Source organism: Zonotrichia albicollis, chromosome 28, assembly GCF_047830755.1.
Source record: "Zonotrichia albicollis isolate bZonAlb1 chromosome 28, bZonAlb1.hap1, whole genome shotgun sequence".
Classification (NCBI taxonomy): Eukaryota; Metazoa; Chordata; class Aves; order Passeriformes; family Passerellidae; genus Zonotrichia; species Zonotrichia albicollis.
Genome location: NC_133846.1, coordinates 2,043,366 through 2,059,763, shown reverse-complemented (window position 1 = coordinate 2,059,763; position 16,398 = coordinate 2,043,366). Strand labels below are relative to the sequence as shown.

Below are 16,398 nucleotides of genomic sequence, written 5' to 3'. Positions count from 1 at the left end.
GCTCCAGTGAAGAGGCTGGGGGGGGGCTCAGACCACAAACTGAGGGGCCTCAGAGGGGAGTCAGACCCTGACAGGGTTTAGACCCCAAACTAAGGTGCCCCGTTGGGCTTTAAAGAGGGCGAGACCCCAAAATTCAGAGTTATGGCAACACTCAGAAATTCTGGCAGCACCCAATCCAACCCCAAGGTGACCAAAGGGAGATTCCAGCCCTGCCCTTGAAACCGAACAAACCACCCACAACCACAAGCACTTCATTTTTCCTAATAGTTTAATTAGACTTTAATGATTTATTGCTCATCTGCAAGGATTAATATTGCATTCATTAAAAATCATTCCTATACAAAATAAACCTCTTGCTCCCGGCCCCGCCGCTGCCGCCGCCGTCGCCCCCGGGCTCCCCCAGCATGGCTTATACAGACACAGAGCCCTTGGCCGAGATTCCACCCGGGATGGGTGGGAATGGGGACCCCCGGGCGTGGGGGGCTCACAAGGAAGGGGGGATGTCCCCCCCCTTCCCACAAACGCCCATCCCAGCTCGCTAAGCTGTCCCCAGGGAGGTCTGGGGGATGGTGGAAGGGACCCAGGGGATTCCTGGGATCTGCTGGGGAGCGAGGCAGGTGATCCCCAAAATCTATCCAGGAGGAGACCAGGCAGGGTGGGAGAGAGGAACAGTCAGAGGATGTGGAGGGGGATGATCTCAGCACCTCTCCCATCCCCTGGCGCCCCAAGGAATTCTGCACACCCCAAAACCTGCAAATTCCCTGGGAAGGAGCCGTCCAGGTGGATCCCTGCAAAGGGGGGAAGGAGCAGCTCCACCACCCAGGAGGTGCCAGCAGCTCCTTCCCTGCCCTGGGTGGGGAAAGGAACAGGAGTCAGAGGAAACTCGGTGGGTTGAAGGAGCTGCCCACACCCCAGCAGAAGCTGGGAAAGGGAAATGTCAGCAGGGAGGGCATGGAGGAGGTGATGGGAGCATCCAGGACACACCAGGAGAGGGGGAGGATAACAGTGACAGGGAGCAGAGGGGCTGGGCTATGGGGAAGGCTCATCTCTGCATCCAGCTCAAAAAAAAAATAGTGAAACACCCCCAAAACCCACCCCAGACACCCTCAACACCACCAAGCACTTCCCAGTGGGAGATGGGAAGGCAGCCACGTCCCCAATGCTTCCTTTTTAAAACATCTAATAACAATCTCCACCCTCTAAAACATCTCTGTAAGGATCAAAAAGGAAAAGAGGAAGAAAAAAAAACAAATAAACGAAAAAATATGTTTAAAACTCAATTAAGGTGCAGTTTGGCTAAAAAAAAAAAACCAACAACAACAACCAAAAAAAAAAAAAAAAAACCTAAGAGAGATGAGGATAATGCTGGGAAAGCGACCCCCATCCAGATTCAGATTAGCACCCTGAAACACTGAACTCCCCTGGACCCAGGTGGCCACCAAACCCAGGCCAGTGGCCACCAAACCTGGGCCACCTCAGCACAGGGACCTGGGCTTGGGCACAGTCACCCCCTTTGCCAGGTGTCCTGCAGGCCACTCTGCTCCCAGGGAACACCTGGAGCAGGGATCTAGCAGCTAAAACTGGGCTCTTTAAGGCAATTTAGAAGTTGCAGATAATCCACACAAAGAAATAGAAGATAAGGTAGAAGGGCATCTCCGGATCCACAGGGAGCCCGGCTGAGACCGACGTGGGCTGGAAAGGTGGGAAAAAATACAAAATAAAAGCCAAAAGAAACTATTGCTGCAGGAATGAAGTGCCCTTGGCCCAGCAGGAAAGGGAAAGCCCCTCCTGGAGCCAGGGCTGGGAATCAGCAGCTTCAGCCACATGAAAGCAAGAAGCAAATCCCAGGTTGTCTGGCAAGATCAGACAGGGATGCCATCATGGAAAAGGGGGAGAAAAGAAAACCTGACCTTAAAATCACAGATAAAATGTAAAAACAGGTTCTGGTGGTGGTTAACCAAAAAAAAAGTAAACCAAAATAAAAATGATTTTTTAAAAATAATCTCTCAAATGTTGCCTTGTGTGGTCTGGTCCTTCATGGAAATGGTCCCGTCAGTATCTAGGAGAGAAGGAAGGGACAGTGAGGGACATGGGAGGTGCTGCTGTGCCAGGGCAAGGGGACCCACAGGCATTCCAGACTGGTTTGGGCTGGCAGGGACCTTAACGCTCATCTCATTCCATGGGCAGAGAGACCTTCCACTGTTTCAGTTTGCTCCCAGCCCTGTCCAGCCTGGCCTGGGACACTGCCAGGGATCCAGGGGCAGCCACAGCTGCTCTGGGCACCCTGTGCCAGGGCCTGCCCACCCTCACAGCCAGGAATCCCTTCCCAATATCCCATCCAACCCTGCCCTCTTCAGGCACTGGAAGGGACTCTAAGCTCTCTTGGGAGCCTTCCAGCCCTCAAAGCATCTCCGTGGCCTCCCCTGGACCTGCTCCAGCAGCTCCACATCCTTCTGCTGTTGGTGACCCCAGAGCTGGAGGCAGAACTCCAAACCAATGGGGAGCAGGGAGCTCCTGCCCCAGCAGCTCTCACCTGTAATAGTTGGGTTTGAAAGGCCCATTTTTGTTGAGTCCCAGGTATTTGGCCTGATCGTCCGTCAGCTCCGTCAGGTGGGCGTCGAACGAGGGCAGGTGCAAACTGGCCACATACTCATCTGGGAATGGGACAGGGAACAGGGGATCAGGGGTCCACACCCCTCCACAACATGGACAGTGATGACTGAAGGTCTGGCTGGGCAGCACCCCAGATCCTGGGCTGGATGTGCCCCTAAAGGCACAAGGAGGGCAAACTGGCCACCAACTCATCTGGAAATGGGACAGGGATCATGGGATCAGGGGGTCCACACTGCACTACAGCATGGACAGTGATGATTGAAGGTCTGGCTGGGCAGTCATCACTGCCCATATTGTGGTTGGGTGTGGACCCCCTGATCCCATGATCCCTGCCCCATCACCCAAAGCAGGGCTGAGCCCAAGCCTGGGCTGGATGTGCCCCTAAAGGCACAAGGAGGGATGGAAAATCCCAGAGAAGGGAGGCAGCAGGATGTGGGATGCCTCCCACACTGCAGAGCACTAACAAAGATAAAGCAAATAACCCCCACGGATTTTAAGGTCATTGCCTCTGGCTTTCCTGAACTTGCTGTCCCTCTGGAAGTGTTTCCCAGCCCAGGTTTGAGCTCTTCTGACACTGCTGGCACATGGATTCCCCAGGGAAAGTCAGTTCCTTCACTCACCCATCTTCTTTGGCAGCAGGTAAACGTCCTGCTTGTACCGGCCCTCGGGGGCGTTGTAGAGCTCAATCAGAGCCAGAGCCTGTGGAGAGCACAGGGACAAGCTGGGAACAGTCAGGAATGGCCACCAGCTTGGGCAGCACAAAGCTCACAAAGGCAGAGAAGGATCTGGGAGCTTGAGGGACAGTGCAACCACTTCCAACATGCCTTGAGGGACAGGCCCCCACCCCAGGTACCTCCCTGACTGGGTCTGCACAATCCCACTGGAGGGATCAGAGAGCAGGGATGTGATGCCACCCAGCCTGTTTGCAGCATCAGGGCTCAACACCCCAGGGAAAAACACGAGGATGGTTCAGGGTTAGCAGCTCTCCTCTTGAACCACCCAGCTGCTGCAGCACATGGGAATGGAGGGGCTGCTCCTCAGAAACTGGCAGCATTCAAAAACCAGGACGGATTCCTTCAGGACAGATGAAACTGCATCTGAGAGCTGGCTTCCACGGTTGGGAACCAAATCCAGAACACAGGCCTGTTCCCTGTCCCCTTGGGCTGACAGGAGTGAGGGTAAGGGAATTCCCCACTGTCAGCATGGCTGTCCTTCCCCACGAGTGCCAGTGCCACCAGATCCTTTGTATTCCCAGTGCCACCAGACCCTCCACGTTCCCAGTCCCATTAATCCCCTCAGTGTTCCCAGTCCCATCAATCCCCTCAGTGTTCCCAGTCCCATCATTCCCAGTCCCACCAATCCCCTCAGTGTTTCCAGTCCCATCATTCCCTCAGTGTCCCCAGTGTCACCAGCCCCCTCCATGTTCCCACCTCAAACAAAGCCTTGCTTTAAGGTAAGCTCAAACCTGTGCTAGGTGGGCTTAAACACATGCTGGGGAAGCTTAAATCAGTGATAGAGGGGCTTAAACCTGTGCTGGGGAAGGTTAAACCCATGCTAGGGGGTCTCAAACCTGTCCTAGGAGGACTCAAACCTGGCTGGGGGAAGGTTAAACCTGAATTCCAGCCCAGCAGGATGTGTGCCATGAAACCACTCATTTAAAAGCTCTCCCAAAACTCGCTGTACCCAAAACACTGGGTCTGTGCCAGCAATAACTCCAGCCCAGAAAAAAATGGTATTTCTGGCAGTGGTGCCACCTCAAGGACCAATCCCAGCATGTTCCCAGCTCCTTCCAAACCATCCCCACCCCTAGGCTTGTGCAGGGCCCCACCCATTACAGACCTGCGTGGTGGCTGTGATGGAGAGAACGAAGGTGGGAACTGTGGAGCAGCTGAGGTTGAGCAGACGGCCCTGGGAGAAAGCAGGAGTCAGCACAGAGCTGGACATGATCCCAAATCCAAACCAAACAGCTCCCAGGTGGGATTCACCCCCATCCCCTCCCTGCACAGGGACAGAGCACGGTGACCAAAGCATTTCAATTCTGCTCCAGTTTCCATCTTAACCCTTCAAGGCAGGGGAATGTTGTGGTCCCTAGAAAAGCCAGAACAGCTCCTGTGGGAAGAGGAGCCACCCAGCACCTGGGAAACCCTGCAGAGATGGGGTTTGCCTGAGTGGGATGAGCCCCAGCTCAGAAGAACGGAGTCACACGGCACCTCTGGGGCTGCATGTGAGATATGACACACCCGCCCTCAAGAAAGGAAAACAAAAAATAAATTAAACAAATAAAAAACCCCTTTTTTGAGCCCTGAAGCTTCTCCCAGCACTTTTCCACCTGGCTAACTCTGACAGAGGCCCAAAGCACCATGGCCCAGCTCCCCACACACCTCGGCCAGCAGCACCACCCGCTTCCCGTCGGGCCAGATGACGTGATCCACTTGGGAGCGCACCCGCTCCCAGGTCAGCTCGGGCATCCGCAGGCTGGTCTGCAACGGGAGGGCACAGGCTGGGTCAGGGCAGGGGCTGGCAGATGGGCACCAAGGAGAGGCACAGGCTGGGTCAGGGCAGGAGCCAGCAGGTGGGCACAGCCAGGCGTGCCAGTAGGAGGGCACAGCCAGAGGAGAAGCACAGGCTGGGTCACGGCAGGGACTGGCAGGGGGGCACAGCCAGGAGTGCCAGCAGGGGGGCACAGCCAGGGGAGAGGCACAGGCTGGGTCAGGGCAGGAGCTGGCAGGGGGGCACAGAAGGGAGGCACAGGCTGGGTCATGGCAGGGGCTGGCAGGGGGGCACAGCCAGGGGTGCCAGCAGGCAGGCAGGCACAGCCAGAGGAGAAGCACAGGCTGTGTCAGGGCAGGAGCTGGCAGGGGGGCACAGCCAGGGGAGAGGCACAGGCTGGGTCAGGGCAGGAGCTGGCAGGGGGGCACAGCCAGGGGTGCCAGCAGGCAGGCAGGCAGAGCCAGAGGAGAGGCACAGGCTGGGTAAGATCAGGAGCTGGCAGGGGGGTACAGCCAGGGGTGCCAGCAGGCAGGCAGGCACAGCCAGGGGAGAGGCACAGGCTGGGTCAGGGCAGGAGCCAGCAGGTGGGCACAGCCAGGCGTGCCAGTAGGAGGGCACAGCCAGAGGAGAAGCACAGGCTGGGTCGCGGGAGGAGCTGGCAGGTGGGCACAGCCAGAGGAGCTAGCAGGCAGGTGGGCACAGCCAGAAGTGTTGGCAGGCAGACACAGCCAGGGGTGCTGGGCTGGCAGGAGGGCATAGCCAGAGGAGCCAGCAGACAGAAAGGCATAGCCAGGGGTGCCAGCAGGCAGGCACAGTCAGAGGGGCTGGCAGGAGGGCACAGCCAGAGAAGCTGGCAGGTGGGGACAGCCAGGGGTGGCAGCAGGCAGGCACAGCTAGGGGTGGCAGCACTCACAGCCCCAAGGGGTGCCAACACTCACAGCCAGGGGTGTAGCAGCAGAGGGGCACTGCCAGGGGTGCCAGCACCCACTCACCACATCAATCTCGGTGTTGGAGTGGCCCATGTTGCACACGATGCAGCTGTTCTTCATCCGGTCCAGGTGCTCCCTGGTCACCACGTTCTTGTTCCCTGCAGGCACAGAGGGCACAGCTGAGCCCACAGCAGTGGGAACACAAACCCTCTGGTTTCTCCTTTCCTGAACTCGAGTCAGAGAAGCTCAGCTTGGGGCAACATCAGAGGAGCTTCCCTGGGGCTGAACCCTTGTTGTTGTGACAGAGAACATGTGGGACAAGAGCTGCCATGCAACATCCCGAGCTGGAAGGGACCCACAAGGGCCATCAAGTCCAACTCCTGGACCCTGCACAGGACACTCCCAACAATCCCACCCTGTGCCTGAGAGCATTGCCCAAACACCCCTTAAGCTCTGGCAGGACTGGAACCATGACAATTCCCTGGGGAGCCTGTGCAGTGCCCAAATCTTTGATCTTTGCTCCTATGAATTAAACAGGCTCTAGGAGATCCCAAAATACCCTCAGAACACATGGCCAAGATGTCCCTCTGCTCTGGGCCAGGACTGTGGTCATACAGCAAATCAGGGTGAAAAGCCCCTGGCAGAGCTCAGCTGTTGTGGAAAATCAGGAGCACAGAGCAGTGAAATGTCCTCAATCCCCAGCTCCCTTGAGACCCCACTGGGAATGGTGCTGCTCAGCCTGCTCCAGCCTGGGCTATCCCTACCTGTGCAGGTGATGACGACATCCACCTGACGGATTACTTCACTCAGCTTCACCACCCGAAATCCATCCATGCTGGCAAGAAAAGGGGAATAGGGACCACACTGAGGAGGAGAAGCTTGTTCCTTCTCTGCCCCAGGCCATGAGGGATCTCAGCAGCTCCAAACTGCTCTGGCAGCAGCCCAGGCTCTCCTCTACCCCTCCAGGGACACCAGTGCCATGAGGGAAGGCTGTGCAATACTTGGGGTGTCCAACCCACTCTCGGAAATGTTGGATGAGCCAGGAATGTGTGGCATAGAGGCCTGAGCCTCCCCAAACCAGCCAGTGAACACTTTCTGCCCAGTATCCCATCCCTTGAAAGCAGCCCAAGCCCTTTCCTATCACACCCCAACAAGGTACATGCTCTCCAAAATGGACCACAGATTCCTGGCTTCACTCCAGCCTCTGGCAGGGTTTGGAAGAGCAGAGAGAGAGAGAGAGACACTCCTGAGCAGATGGGAGCACCTTACCAGGCCTGGAGAGCGCAGATGGGGTCGATCTCAGTGACGTACACAATGGCTCCCAGGGCTTTCAGGGCAGCACAGCATCCCTTGCCAACCTGCCAAGGCAGAAGGAGCAGTGAGGCAGGACACAGACACACCAGAGCCACAGTCCCTGCCCTAAACAGGCTGGAAGATCCTCATCTTACCCACTTGCCCGATGCCAGGAGCAGCTCAGGATGTACCTGGTGAGTGGCACAACTGCCACAAGCCCAGCTCCCCCTCCAAGGCCAGCAGCCTCCCCCTGCCAGAGGGCAGGATTAGACAGGATATTGGAAAGGAATTTCCCCCTGTGGGAGTGGTGAGGCTCTGGTACAGGTTGTCCAGAGAAGCTGTGGCTGCCCCAGCTGGAAATATCCATGGCAGGAGCTTTCCCAACCCAACTCTCAGCTTGTGCAGCCCTAGCATTGCAGGAGCCTTTCTCCAAGCAGCCCAGAGGAGCACACACTGCCCCTTGCCTTGAAGCTGCAGGATTTCAGAACCACCCTGCACTCCTCAGGGGGCACATCCTCCATTCCATGCTGCCCACATCAGCACAGAGTTCCTGCAACAGCTTCTTGGACTTTCTCCCTCTCCTCAGTGGAAAATAAAAACAGAGTCCAGCTCTCCACATCACCCACAGCAACACCTGGCTCTGCTGCACAGACACTACTCAGCCCCATTTTGTGGACCAAAAACATTTCCAGAGCAACCCTCACTCATCACCCAGCTCCAACCTCAGGTCTACTGAACACACCCAGGCAGGGCCAGCTGGGACTCAACTCACACCCACAGGGGAAACCATTCATGGTGAACAGGCTGGGGGAGCTAAAGGTGCTCAGCCTGCAGGAGAGCAGGCTGCAGCAAAACCTTAGAGCCCCTTCCTGTGCCTAAAGGGGCTTCTGGAGAGCTGAAGAGGGACTTTGGACAAAGGACAGAGTGACAGGGCAAGGAGGAATGGCTTCCCACTGCCAGAGGGCAGGGTTAGATGGGAGAGTGGGAAGGAATTCTTCCCTGTGAGGGTGGTGAGGATGGAATGTTTCAGAAAAGCTGTGGCTCCTCATCCCTGAAGATTTCAAGGTTGAGTGGGGCTTGGAGCAACCTAGTCTAGTGGAAAGGTGTCCCTGTCCATGGCAGAGGGTGGAACTGGATGAGTCTGAAGTTCCCTTCCAGCCCAAATATGGATTGAAGTCTGGGATTCTCCGACTCTCCTGTTGTGAAGAAGAGTCAGAGAATCTGACTGAAGTCCAGTAAAGCTTAGCACAGACCCTGGAGACAGTAACACCCAGCACAACTCCTGCCTGGAGAATGAGGCACCAGCCCAGAGCACTCACTGAGAGCCAGCACAGTCCCTTGGTCAAGCAAAGCTGGGCTCCACTGGTGCCTAAATGAATTAGGGAGCAAATTCCTGCTGGGAAGAGCCTTTGCAGCTCCTGCCAGTCCCTGCACAGTGCTGGAAGATAAACACCCACACAACGAGCACAGATGGAGGGAAGGTGGCAGCTCCCAGCTCCAGCTCTTCCAGGGTAGAATCAGTTACAAGTTCATGATACAATTTCCCTCTGCCAGAGTATTATTCCCAGGGAGAAGCTGCCTGCCCTGCTCAGTGACAGCCAGGCTGGATGCTGAACCTGGGCCAGGGAGAGCAGATGGGAGCACCTGTGGGTAGTTATAACCCAGGCCAGTGTTCCCAGCAACTGTCAGCTGTGCAGCCCAGTTCATCTGCAGCAAACTGGGAAATCTGATCCCTGATCTCCATCCTCCCAGCAAGATTTCCCTGGTTATTGCTCACCAGGTTGGATCTACTCCTTATAGCAAGGCCAAGTGACCTTTGCACAGGGAATTGCAGGATGCTGAGCTTGGGGGAGGCCAGCCCAGCTCACAGAACTCACCTCCCCATAACCACAAACCACCACTTGCTTCCCTCCAAACATCACATCCGTGGTCCTCTTCAGGCTGGGGGACAGAGAGAGACCTGTGTTGGGATCAGTCAAGCCCAAAACCAGGTCAAAGCAGCAGAGCCTGATTTCTGCTTAAGAAGCAGCCAGAGCCAAACCCGCCCTGTGGAAGTCTCAGTGGGGAAAAGAGCAGGACTCACCCATCCAGGATGGATTCCCGGCAGCAATAGAGGTTATCAAACTTCTGCTTGGTGACAGAGTCATTCACATTCATGGCTGGGACACAGAGCTTCCCAGCCTTGGAGAGCTGGTAGAGCCTGGGAGAGGGCAGAGGCAGGTCAGAGCAGACAGCAGCAACTCCCTGAGATCTCTGGCTCTGCCTTCCCAAAGCTCCCACCTGTGCACTCCTGTCACGCTCTCCTCCACAATCCCTCGGATCTTCTTGAACACGCTGGGGTATTTCTTATAAACCCAATGGGTCAGGTCCCCACCATCATCCAGGATCTGGAACAGGCAAGGAAGAACAGGGAACAGTCAGGCCTCCCACTGGGAAATGCACTGGCTGAGGACAGGATGGGGAAAATGATTTGGAGAAGCATCTTCAGGCACTGCTGGAGGGGCTGTCTGGGCAGAACCTGGGGACCAGGACTCCCAGGTTCCCCTGCAACTCAGGGTCTCCTCTAAAACACTGAGATTCCTTAATTCTGTGTGGAGCTGCTGGATCCTGACAGGATTTCCAGCCTGGGAAGGTGACCACAGGCAGCACTAACTAACCAGGCTGAGCTCAGGACACCACACTGATGCTCTAAAAGCAATCAAGAGAGGACAGGCAGGCTGTGGGAGGTGTCACGGCCCATGGACACATCACTGGTGACCACAGACCATGCACTAAGGAGGGACATCAGCTTTGACAAGGGAAAGGACCCCACTATGAGGGGTCCTCTCCCAGCTTTGGGAGGGAGAGGGCAGAGGGCAGAGAGAGGAGTGGCTGGGACAGCTCCTGCAGGGGAAACAGGTCCCATTTCTTGGCTCATGGCAGCTCCACCAGCTGTTCCCTTGCCATTGGGATGTGCCAACTCAGGACATCATCTCTGCAGCTCCTGACATTCCCATGGCTGTTCCCAGATGCTCTTCAAGAGCCCCCCTTTAATAGAGGTCAAATTCAAGGTCAGCAGGCTCCCAGGAACGGCCCCAGGGTGGAAGGGAGGAAGAGGAAGGGCAGGAGAAGGCTCCTTACCATGTTGGCCTGCCAGCCATCTACATTAACACAGCGGTCAATGCACCACCAGAAATCATCCTCTGACTCCCCTTTCCAGGCAAACACAGCAACACCTGCAAGAACAGGAGCATCCCTGGAGTTTGCTGGGCTTGGCAGAGCTCTCTCCTGCTTGGCCAGCTCCAGAAACACACGGACACAAGAGCCAGGGGGGCATGCAGAGATCACACCCCTGCCCACAGCAGGATCAGAGCTGCCCATCCCTCCCTAGAAGATATTCCCCCAAAATACTAATTTCCTCAAACAGAAATACAAAATTTGAAAATAACAGCCAAAAAACCAAAGAAATAATAATAAATAATAAGAAAACAATACTACTAACTAATAATAACTTGTAGTAGTTATTATTGTAGTAATACTACCATTAGCACTAATTAATGTAGTAATACTACTATCAGCTGTTTAATTCTAAACAGTATAAAACTAAATAAAATAGAATTAAAATATGGTTAAATACAAAATGAAAATATATTTTATGTTTTTATAAGTTTGTATTTATTCCTATTTATTTTGTTTATATTTTATTTATACTCTATATAAAATATATCTATAAGCCCTTTATAAATATCTATACATGTATTCACATTATATTGTATATTTTATGTGAATGTATATATTTATCTATTATATATATTATTAAAATATTTATTTATATTTTATATAGTATAAATATTTCTAAATATAAATTATAATTTTATAATTTCAGTATAATCATTATTATACATTACAGTAAATATAAAATTTTCATAAATATAGAATAAAACATATAAATATTTGTTATATTTTAATACAAATATTTCATGTAGAAATATAAATGTTTATATAATTATGTTTGTATAAATGTAGAATTATCTATATACAAATGCAATACGAATTTCCCTGGAAGGTTTCCCCCGGGTGAGGCCAGGGAGGCAGGAGGGGCCGCGGGGGCTGCACTCACCAGCCTCTGCCAGGGCCGCGGCCACCTCGTTCTGGGTGGAGTAGATGTTGCAGGCGGACCAGCGGCACTGCGCCCCCAGGGCACACAGCGTCTCGATCAGCACCTGCGGGACAGCGGGGTGGGCCGGGTCAGGGCAGGGGGACAGGGGTGTTCCAGGGATCAGGGGTAACCCGGGGGACAGGGGTGTTTGGGGGGCTCTAGGGGTCAGGGTGTCCCAGAGGTCAGGGATAACCTGGGGGTCAGGGGAGCCCCAGGGGTCAGAGCTGTCCAGAGGGCCAGGGGTTAGGGTCAGGAGTCAGGGGTGTCCCAGGGATCAGGAGTGTTCCAGGAATCAGGGATAACCTGGGGGTCAGGAGTGTTTCAGGGATCAGGGGCACCCTGGGGGTCAGGGTGTCCCAGGGGTCAGGAATAACAGGGGTGTCCCAGGTGCCAGCAGTGTCCAAGGGGGTCAGGAGTGTCCCAGAGATCAGGGGTGTTCCAGGGATCCGGGTTGTCCTGGGGGTCAGGGAATGTATTCCAAGGGTCAGGGTGTCCCAGAGGTCAGGGATAACTGGGGGGTCAGGGGTGTCCCAGGTGCCAGCAGTGCCCAAGGGGGTCAGGAGTGCCCCAGAGATCAGGAGTGTTCCAGGGATCATGGGTGTCTGGGGTGTTCCAGGGATCAGGGGTGTCCCGGGGATCAGGGGTGGCCTTGGGGTTGGGATAACCCAGGGGACAGGGACATCCTGGGGGTCAGGGGTGCCCCAGGATGCCAGGGGTGCCCCAGGGGACAGGGATAACCCAGGGTTCAGGAGTGTCCCAGGCACCAGCAGGGCCTTGGGGGTCAGGGATAACCCAGAGGTCAGGGATGCCCTGGGGGTCACAGGTGCCCCAGGGTTAGGGTGCCTGCAGCACCCCGGGGGCCAGGGGTGCCCTGAGGGTCAGGGATAACCCAGAGGTCAGGGCTGTCCCAGGGGTCAGAGGTGCCCCGGAGGTCAGGGGATGACCCTGGCACGAGAGCAGACTCCCAGGGTGCCCCTGACCCTGGCCAGCAGTGACGGGCACAGGAACCAAATGCCACCAGCACATCCTTTCCAAAACACATCCAGGTTCTACTGAACGTGCCTTCTCCCATTCAAAGAGATAAAGAACTTTGTTCCCCATGGAAAAGCTGATGTCCCAGCCCAGGCCCCCCAGATAAGCAGCCACTCACTGCAGTCTGTGCTGTGATGTGGGTACAGCCCACAATTTTAGCTCCAGCCAAAGGCTTCTCCCCCTGGGCTCGTTTCCTGAGCGAAATCAGAGCAGACATATCTGCAAAAGGAAGAGAGGTTTTAATGCTGGTTCAGTCTGCAGGGTCCCCTCTCTGCCACAGCTCCCCTCCTTTCAGGGCCTCCCAGGGTACCTCCAGCCCCAACATTTCTGCTGAAGCTGTTACACAGACAGGGAGAAAGCTCCTCATCCCTGGCCTGGCAGGTCTGTGCAAAACGGGACCAAACACCAGCGTCATTTGTCACTTGACCAAGGGACAAGGAGAGAGGCAAGGAGGGGTCTGGGACTGGCACTGCCTGGGGAAGGCTCCTAAGGACAGTCACCAGCCCTGGGGCAGCAGGTGAAGCACCTGAACTTGAAAACAGAGCTGCCACATCTCAGAAGAGCTGCTCTAGATGTGTCTGGATTATCTTCCCCTTCTAAAAGGAGAGTTACCCAATCACCCCACTGGAAATGGTAATTCAGCTTCCTACCACCCCCACAGGAAGGGGTGGGATTTTCAGCTTTGATATCTCTGAAAGTGTTACAAAATCCTTGTCCATCCAAAGCCAACAAAACATTAAACCCTGCGAGAGTTCTGCTCCTGCTGGAAAAGGGAGGGGACGCAGCATCAGCATTTGCTGGCACACCTCACTCATTTTGGGGGGAGGAAACAGGACATCCAAGGCAGCAGCAGGAGTGGGAATCGCCACTCCTCAGCTCCTGGTGTCCAGAACCTGCCCCAGGCCCAGCAGCCCCACCCTCCACTCTGTACCTTGCTCGGCGATCTCAATCTCGCGGCGCCCGAACTCTGCCTGCTTGATGTTCTTCACACAGAAATTGCTGCTGCCCTTGGAGTTGGTTTGCTGCTTCTCTCGAGGGGACACCTCATCATCAGAGCTGTCTGTGTACGAGGCAGCTAAACCAAAAGAGCAATGAATGAGTGTTATGTCAGGCCTTATGAACCCAGCAACCTCCTACCCTTCAGGTTTCCCTTCCCAGCTTTGACTCATGGCTCAAACTACCAAGCTCCTAAGGAAAGCCAATGCCCTGAAGGAATTTTGCACTCTTTTTCCCTAGAACAGCCCAGAGGTAACAATTATCAACTGGCAATCAATCAATGCCTGAGCTTTGGGAATGCCTGGAATCATTCCCTTAGCACCCAAGTACAAGCAGCAGCACAAATCCTGCCTCAGGGTGTGAGCAGCACATTCAGTGCAGCACCCACGCTGGGTTTTTGAGAGGAACACACAAGGACAAGGAGCTGGCACCTACCAGAGCTGTAGCTGTCAGTGGAAGACTGGGAGATGGAGCGGGACAGGGACCGACGGCCCGTCTTGGTCGGGAATTTGGTGAACTCCTGCATGTCATCTGCAAACTGGATTTGCTGGGAGCAAAGGAAAGAAATGTGAAATCAGGATGTGATCCTCAGGGCATGGCACCTCCCCAAACTACAGGGAGCCACAGATCCCTTCAGTCCACAAAAATTACCATCACCAAATACAAGGCTAAAGATGCCAAAAATTAAATCCCACCAGGTTTTTGTCACTCTGGAAATTTGACACATCTGAAGATAAAGAGCACCCTGAAACATCCCCTTTAATCCATTCCCAGCTCCCTAAGGCTCCTTTAGGAATTACACTCCTTGCACAACCCACATCCCAAGTGGAGGCAGAGCCCCTGCCCTAACCAATCCCAGCAGATTTCTGCCCAAAAACGCAGCAGCAAGAAAGCTGAGGTGGTCCCAACAGATCCCTGGTGATTCCAGGCTCTTCCCCAGGAGCAGAGCATCCCACAGGTTAAAAACACCGCACATCCTTCCAAAACTGACACTAAAAGCACACAAAAAAACCTCAGCAAGAGAGAACATTTCAACAAAAAGAAGTTGACATTGCATTGGCTTTCAGCCTCCTCTGCAGGACAAGATGTTTCCATTGGAAGAGAACCCCCAAAACAGCCACCTCTCTCAGCCAGAGGCAACTCAAAGCTCCGGCACCTTCCACCAGATCATCAAATTTAACTGTGTTGGGCCAAAAAAAAAGGAAAAATAACCCAAAACTGCTCAGCTGCTGTGCTCACCCTGAGTGAGCCTTACTGCTGCTCCTGCCAGTGCAAGGCAACAGAGATGAAAGGGAATCGGGGAAAGCAGCAGCAAGCCCAGCCTGCAGCCCCCTCCCTGCTGCCATGCAGGAAACCCTGACAAAGAACCCCAGCACGGCCCCTTCCCTCAGATCATGTCACTGCAGGATTTAATTTTGCCATTTAACAGGGATGAGACGTCATGGCAGGGAGCGGGATTAACAAAGCATCCCCGAGACCCAGGAGACCTTGAGAGGAGTCCTAGAGAAATCAAGATGATGGAAAGAGACAGCCCAGAGCAGCCACAAGGAGGGGCTTGCAGTGCCACAGCCATCCCAAAAGCTCCCTGAAAGCTTTGATGCAGCAAACAGCCTTCAGAGGGGAGAAGAATGGAAGTATTTCGTTGAAATGATCCATTCCAGAAAGGAGGAATCTGCACAGGCTGGAGTTGGGGTGCCTGCAGCACCAGGACAGATTTTAGGGCTGGAAAACGTTGCCACAATCCTACAGAATCCCAGGAGATGGGCCAAAACCAGCATGGTATTCCACCTGGGAAGGGACAAGGGGGCATGAAACCCATGGCTCACTCCAAGGGAGGGCAGGAGGGACGATGTGGGACCCCAGCATCCCTTCCAGGAACTGACTGGCACAGAGAGATCCATCACCACACCCAGCCAAGCACCCCAGGCATTCCTGTGGGTGCTGCTGCTGCAAGGTTTCCAGGCAGCTCCTCCACCCTGGACACACCACAGCCCAGTACCTGCTTCCCCAACCAGGCCTCCCAGCAGAGTTCAGTTGGATTCTGATGGAAACTATTTAATTTGTATTAGTGGAAGGAACAGGAAGGATAAATGGAGATAGAAGGTTTGGTTTTGCAATTGTTTGAGGTCATTTGGTGCAGAGGGAGGATGAGGAGGGCACCACAACCTCCATCCTCATGGGGGAACAGAGGGAGGATGCAAAGAGCAGGATCCAGAGGGCATCCCAACCCTATCCCACAGGAGAGCAGAGGGAGGATGAGGAGGGCAGGATCCAGAGGGCATCCCAACCCTGTCCCCATGGGAGAGCAGAGGGAGGATGAAGAGAAGACCACAACCCTCATCCCCATGGGAAATCAGATGGAGGACCTGGAGGGCATTGAAACCTCCATCCCCATGGGGGAACAGAGGGAGGATCCAGAGGGCATCCCAACCCTGTCCCCACAGGAGAGCAGAGGGAGGATGCAGAGGACACCACAATCCTCATCCCTGTGGGAATTTAGAGGGCAGATCTGGAGGACATTTATACCTCCATACCCATGAGGGAACAGAGGGAGGATGCAAAGAGCAGGATCCAGAGGGCACCCAACCCTATCCCACAGGAGAGCAGAGGCAGGATGAGGAGGAGACCACAACACTCATCCCTGTGGGAATTTAGAGGGAAGATCTGGAGGGCATTGAAACCTCCACCCCCATGAGGGAGCATAAGCAGGATGTAGAGGGCAGGATCCAGAGGGCACCACAACCTTATCCCACAGAAGAGCAGAGGGAGGTTGAGGAGGGCAGGATCCAGAGGGCATCCCAACCCTGTCCCCACAGGAGAGCAGAGGGAGGATGCAGAGGAGACCACAACCCTCATCCCCATGGGAAATCAGAGGGAAGATCTGGAGGACATTGAAACCTCCATCCC

General features: G+C 54.5%; 1 protein-coding gene across 3 annotated transcripts in view; it reads right to left on the bottom strand.

Annotated features, from left to right (window-relative positions):
- Window positions 1-250: 250 nt before the first annotated feature.
- The window catches only part of AHCYL1 (adenosylhomocysteinase like 1), a 31,086-nt gene continuing 14,938 nt past the window's right edge, over window positions 251-16,398 (bottom strand). For 2 of the 3 annotated variants that reach the window (XM_074528350.1, XM_074528352.1), the window contains exons 2-17: window positions 13,927-14,038; window positions 13,427-13,570; window positions 12,614-12,714; window positions 11,425-11,527; window positions 10,446-10,540; window positions 9,606-9,712; window positions 9,409-9,525; window positions 9,203-9,266; window positions 7,302-7,390; window positions 6,797-6,867; window positions 6,096-6,190; window positions 4,995-5,093; window positions 4,453-4,521; window positions 3,234-3,312; window positions 2,534-2,654; window positions 251-2,059 (exon numbers count right to left, since the gene is read on the bottom strand). In XM_074528350.1, coding sequence (XP_074384451.1) covers window positions 2,053-2,059; window positions 2,534-2,654; window positions 3,234-3,312; window positions 4,453-4,521; window positions 4,995-5,093; window positions 6,096-6,190; window positions 6,797-6,867; window positions 7,302-7,390; window positions 9,203-9,266; window positions 9,409-9,525; window positions 9,606-9,712; window positions 10,446-10,540; window positions 11,425-11,527; window positions 12,614-12,714; window positions 13,427-13,570; window positions 13,927-14,038 — 1,473 coding nt within the window. In that variant the 3' untranslated portion in view covers window positions 251-2,052. Of the gene's footprint in view, window positions 2,060-2,529; window positions 2,655-3,233; window positions 3,313-4,452; window positions 4,522-4,994; window positions 5,094-6,095; window positions 6,191-6,796; window positions 6,868-7,301; window positions 7,391-9,202; window positions 9,267-9,408; window positions 9,526-9,605; window positions 9,713-10,445; window positions 10,541-11,424; window positions 11,528-12,613; window positions 12,715-13,426; window positions 13,571-13,926; window positions 14,039-16,398 lie in introns of those variants that run through there. The other variant, XM_074528351.1, reaches the window with a different exon arrangement.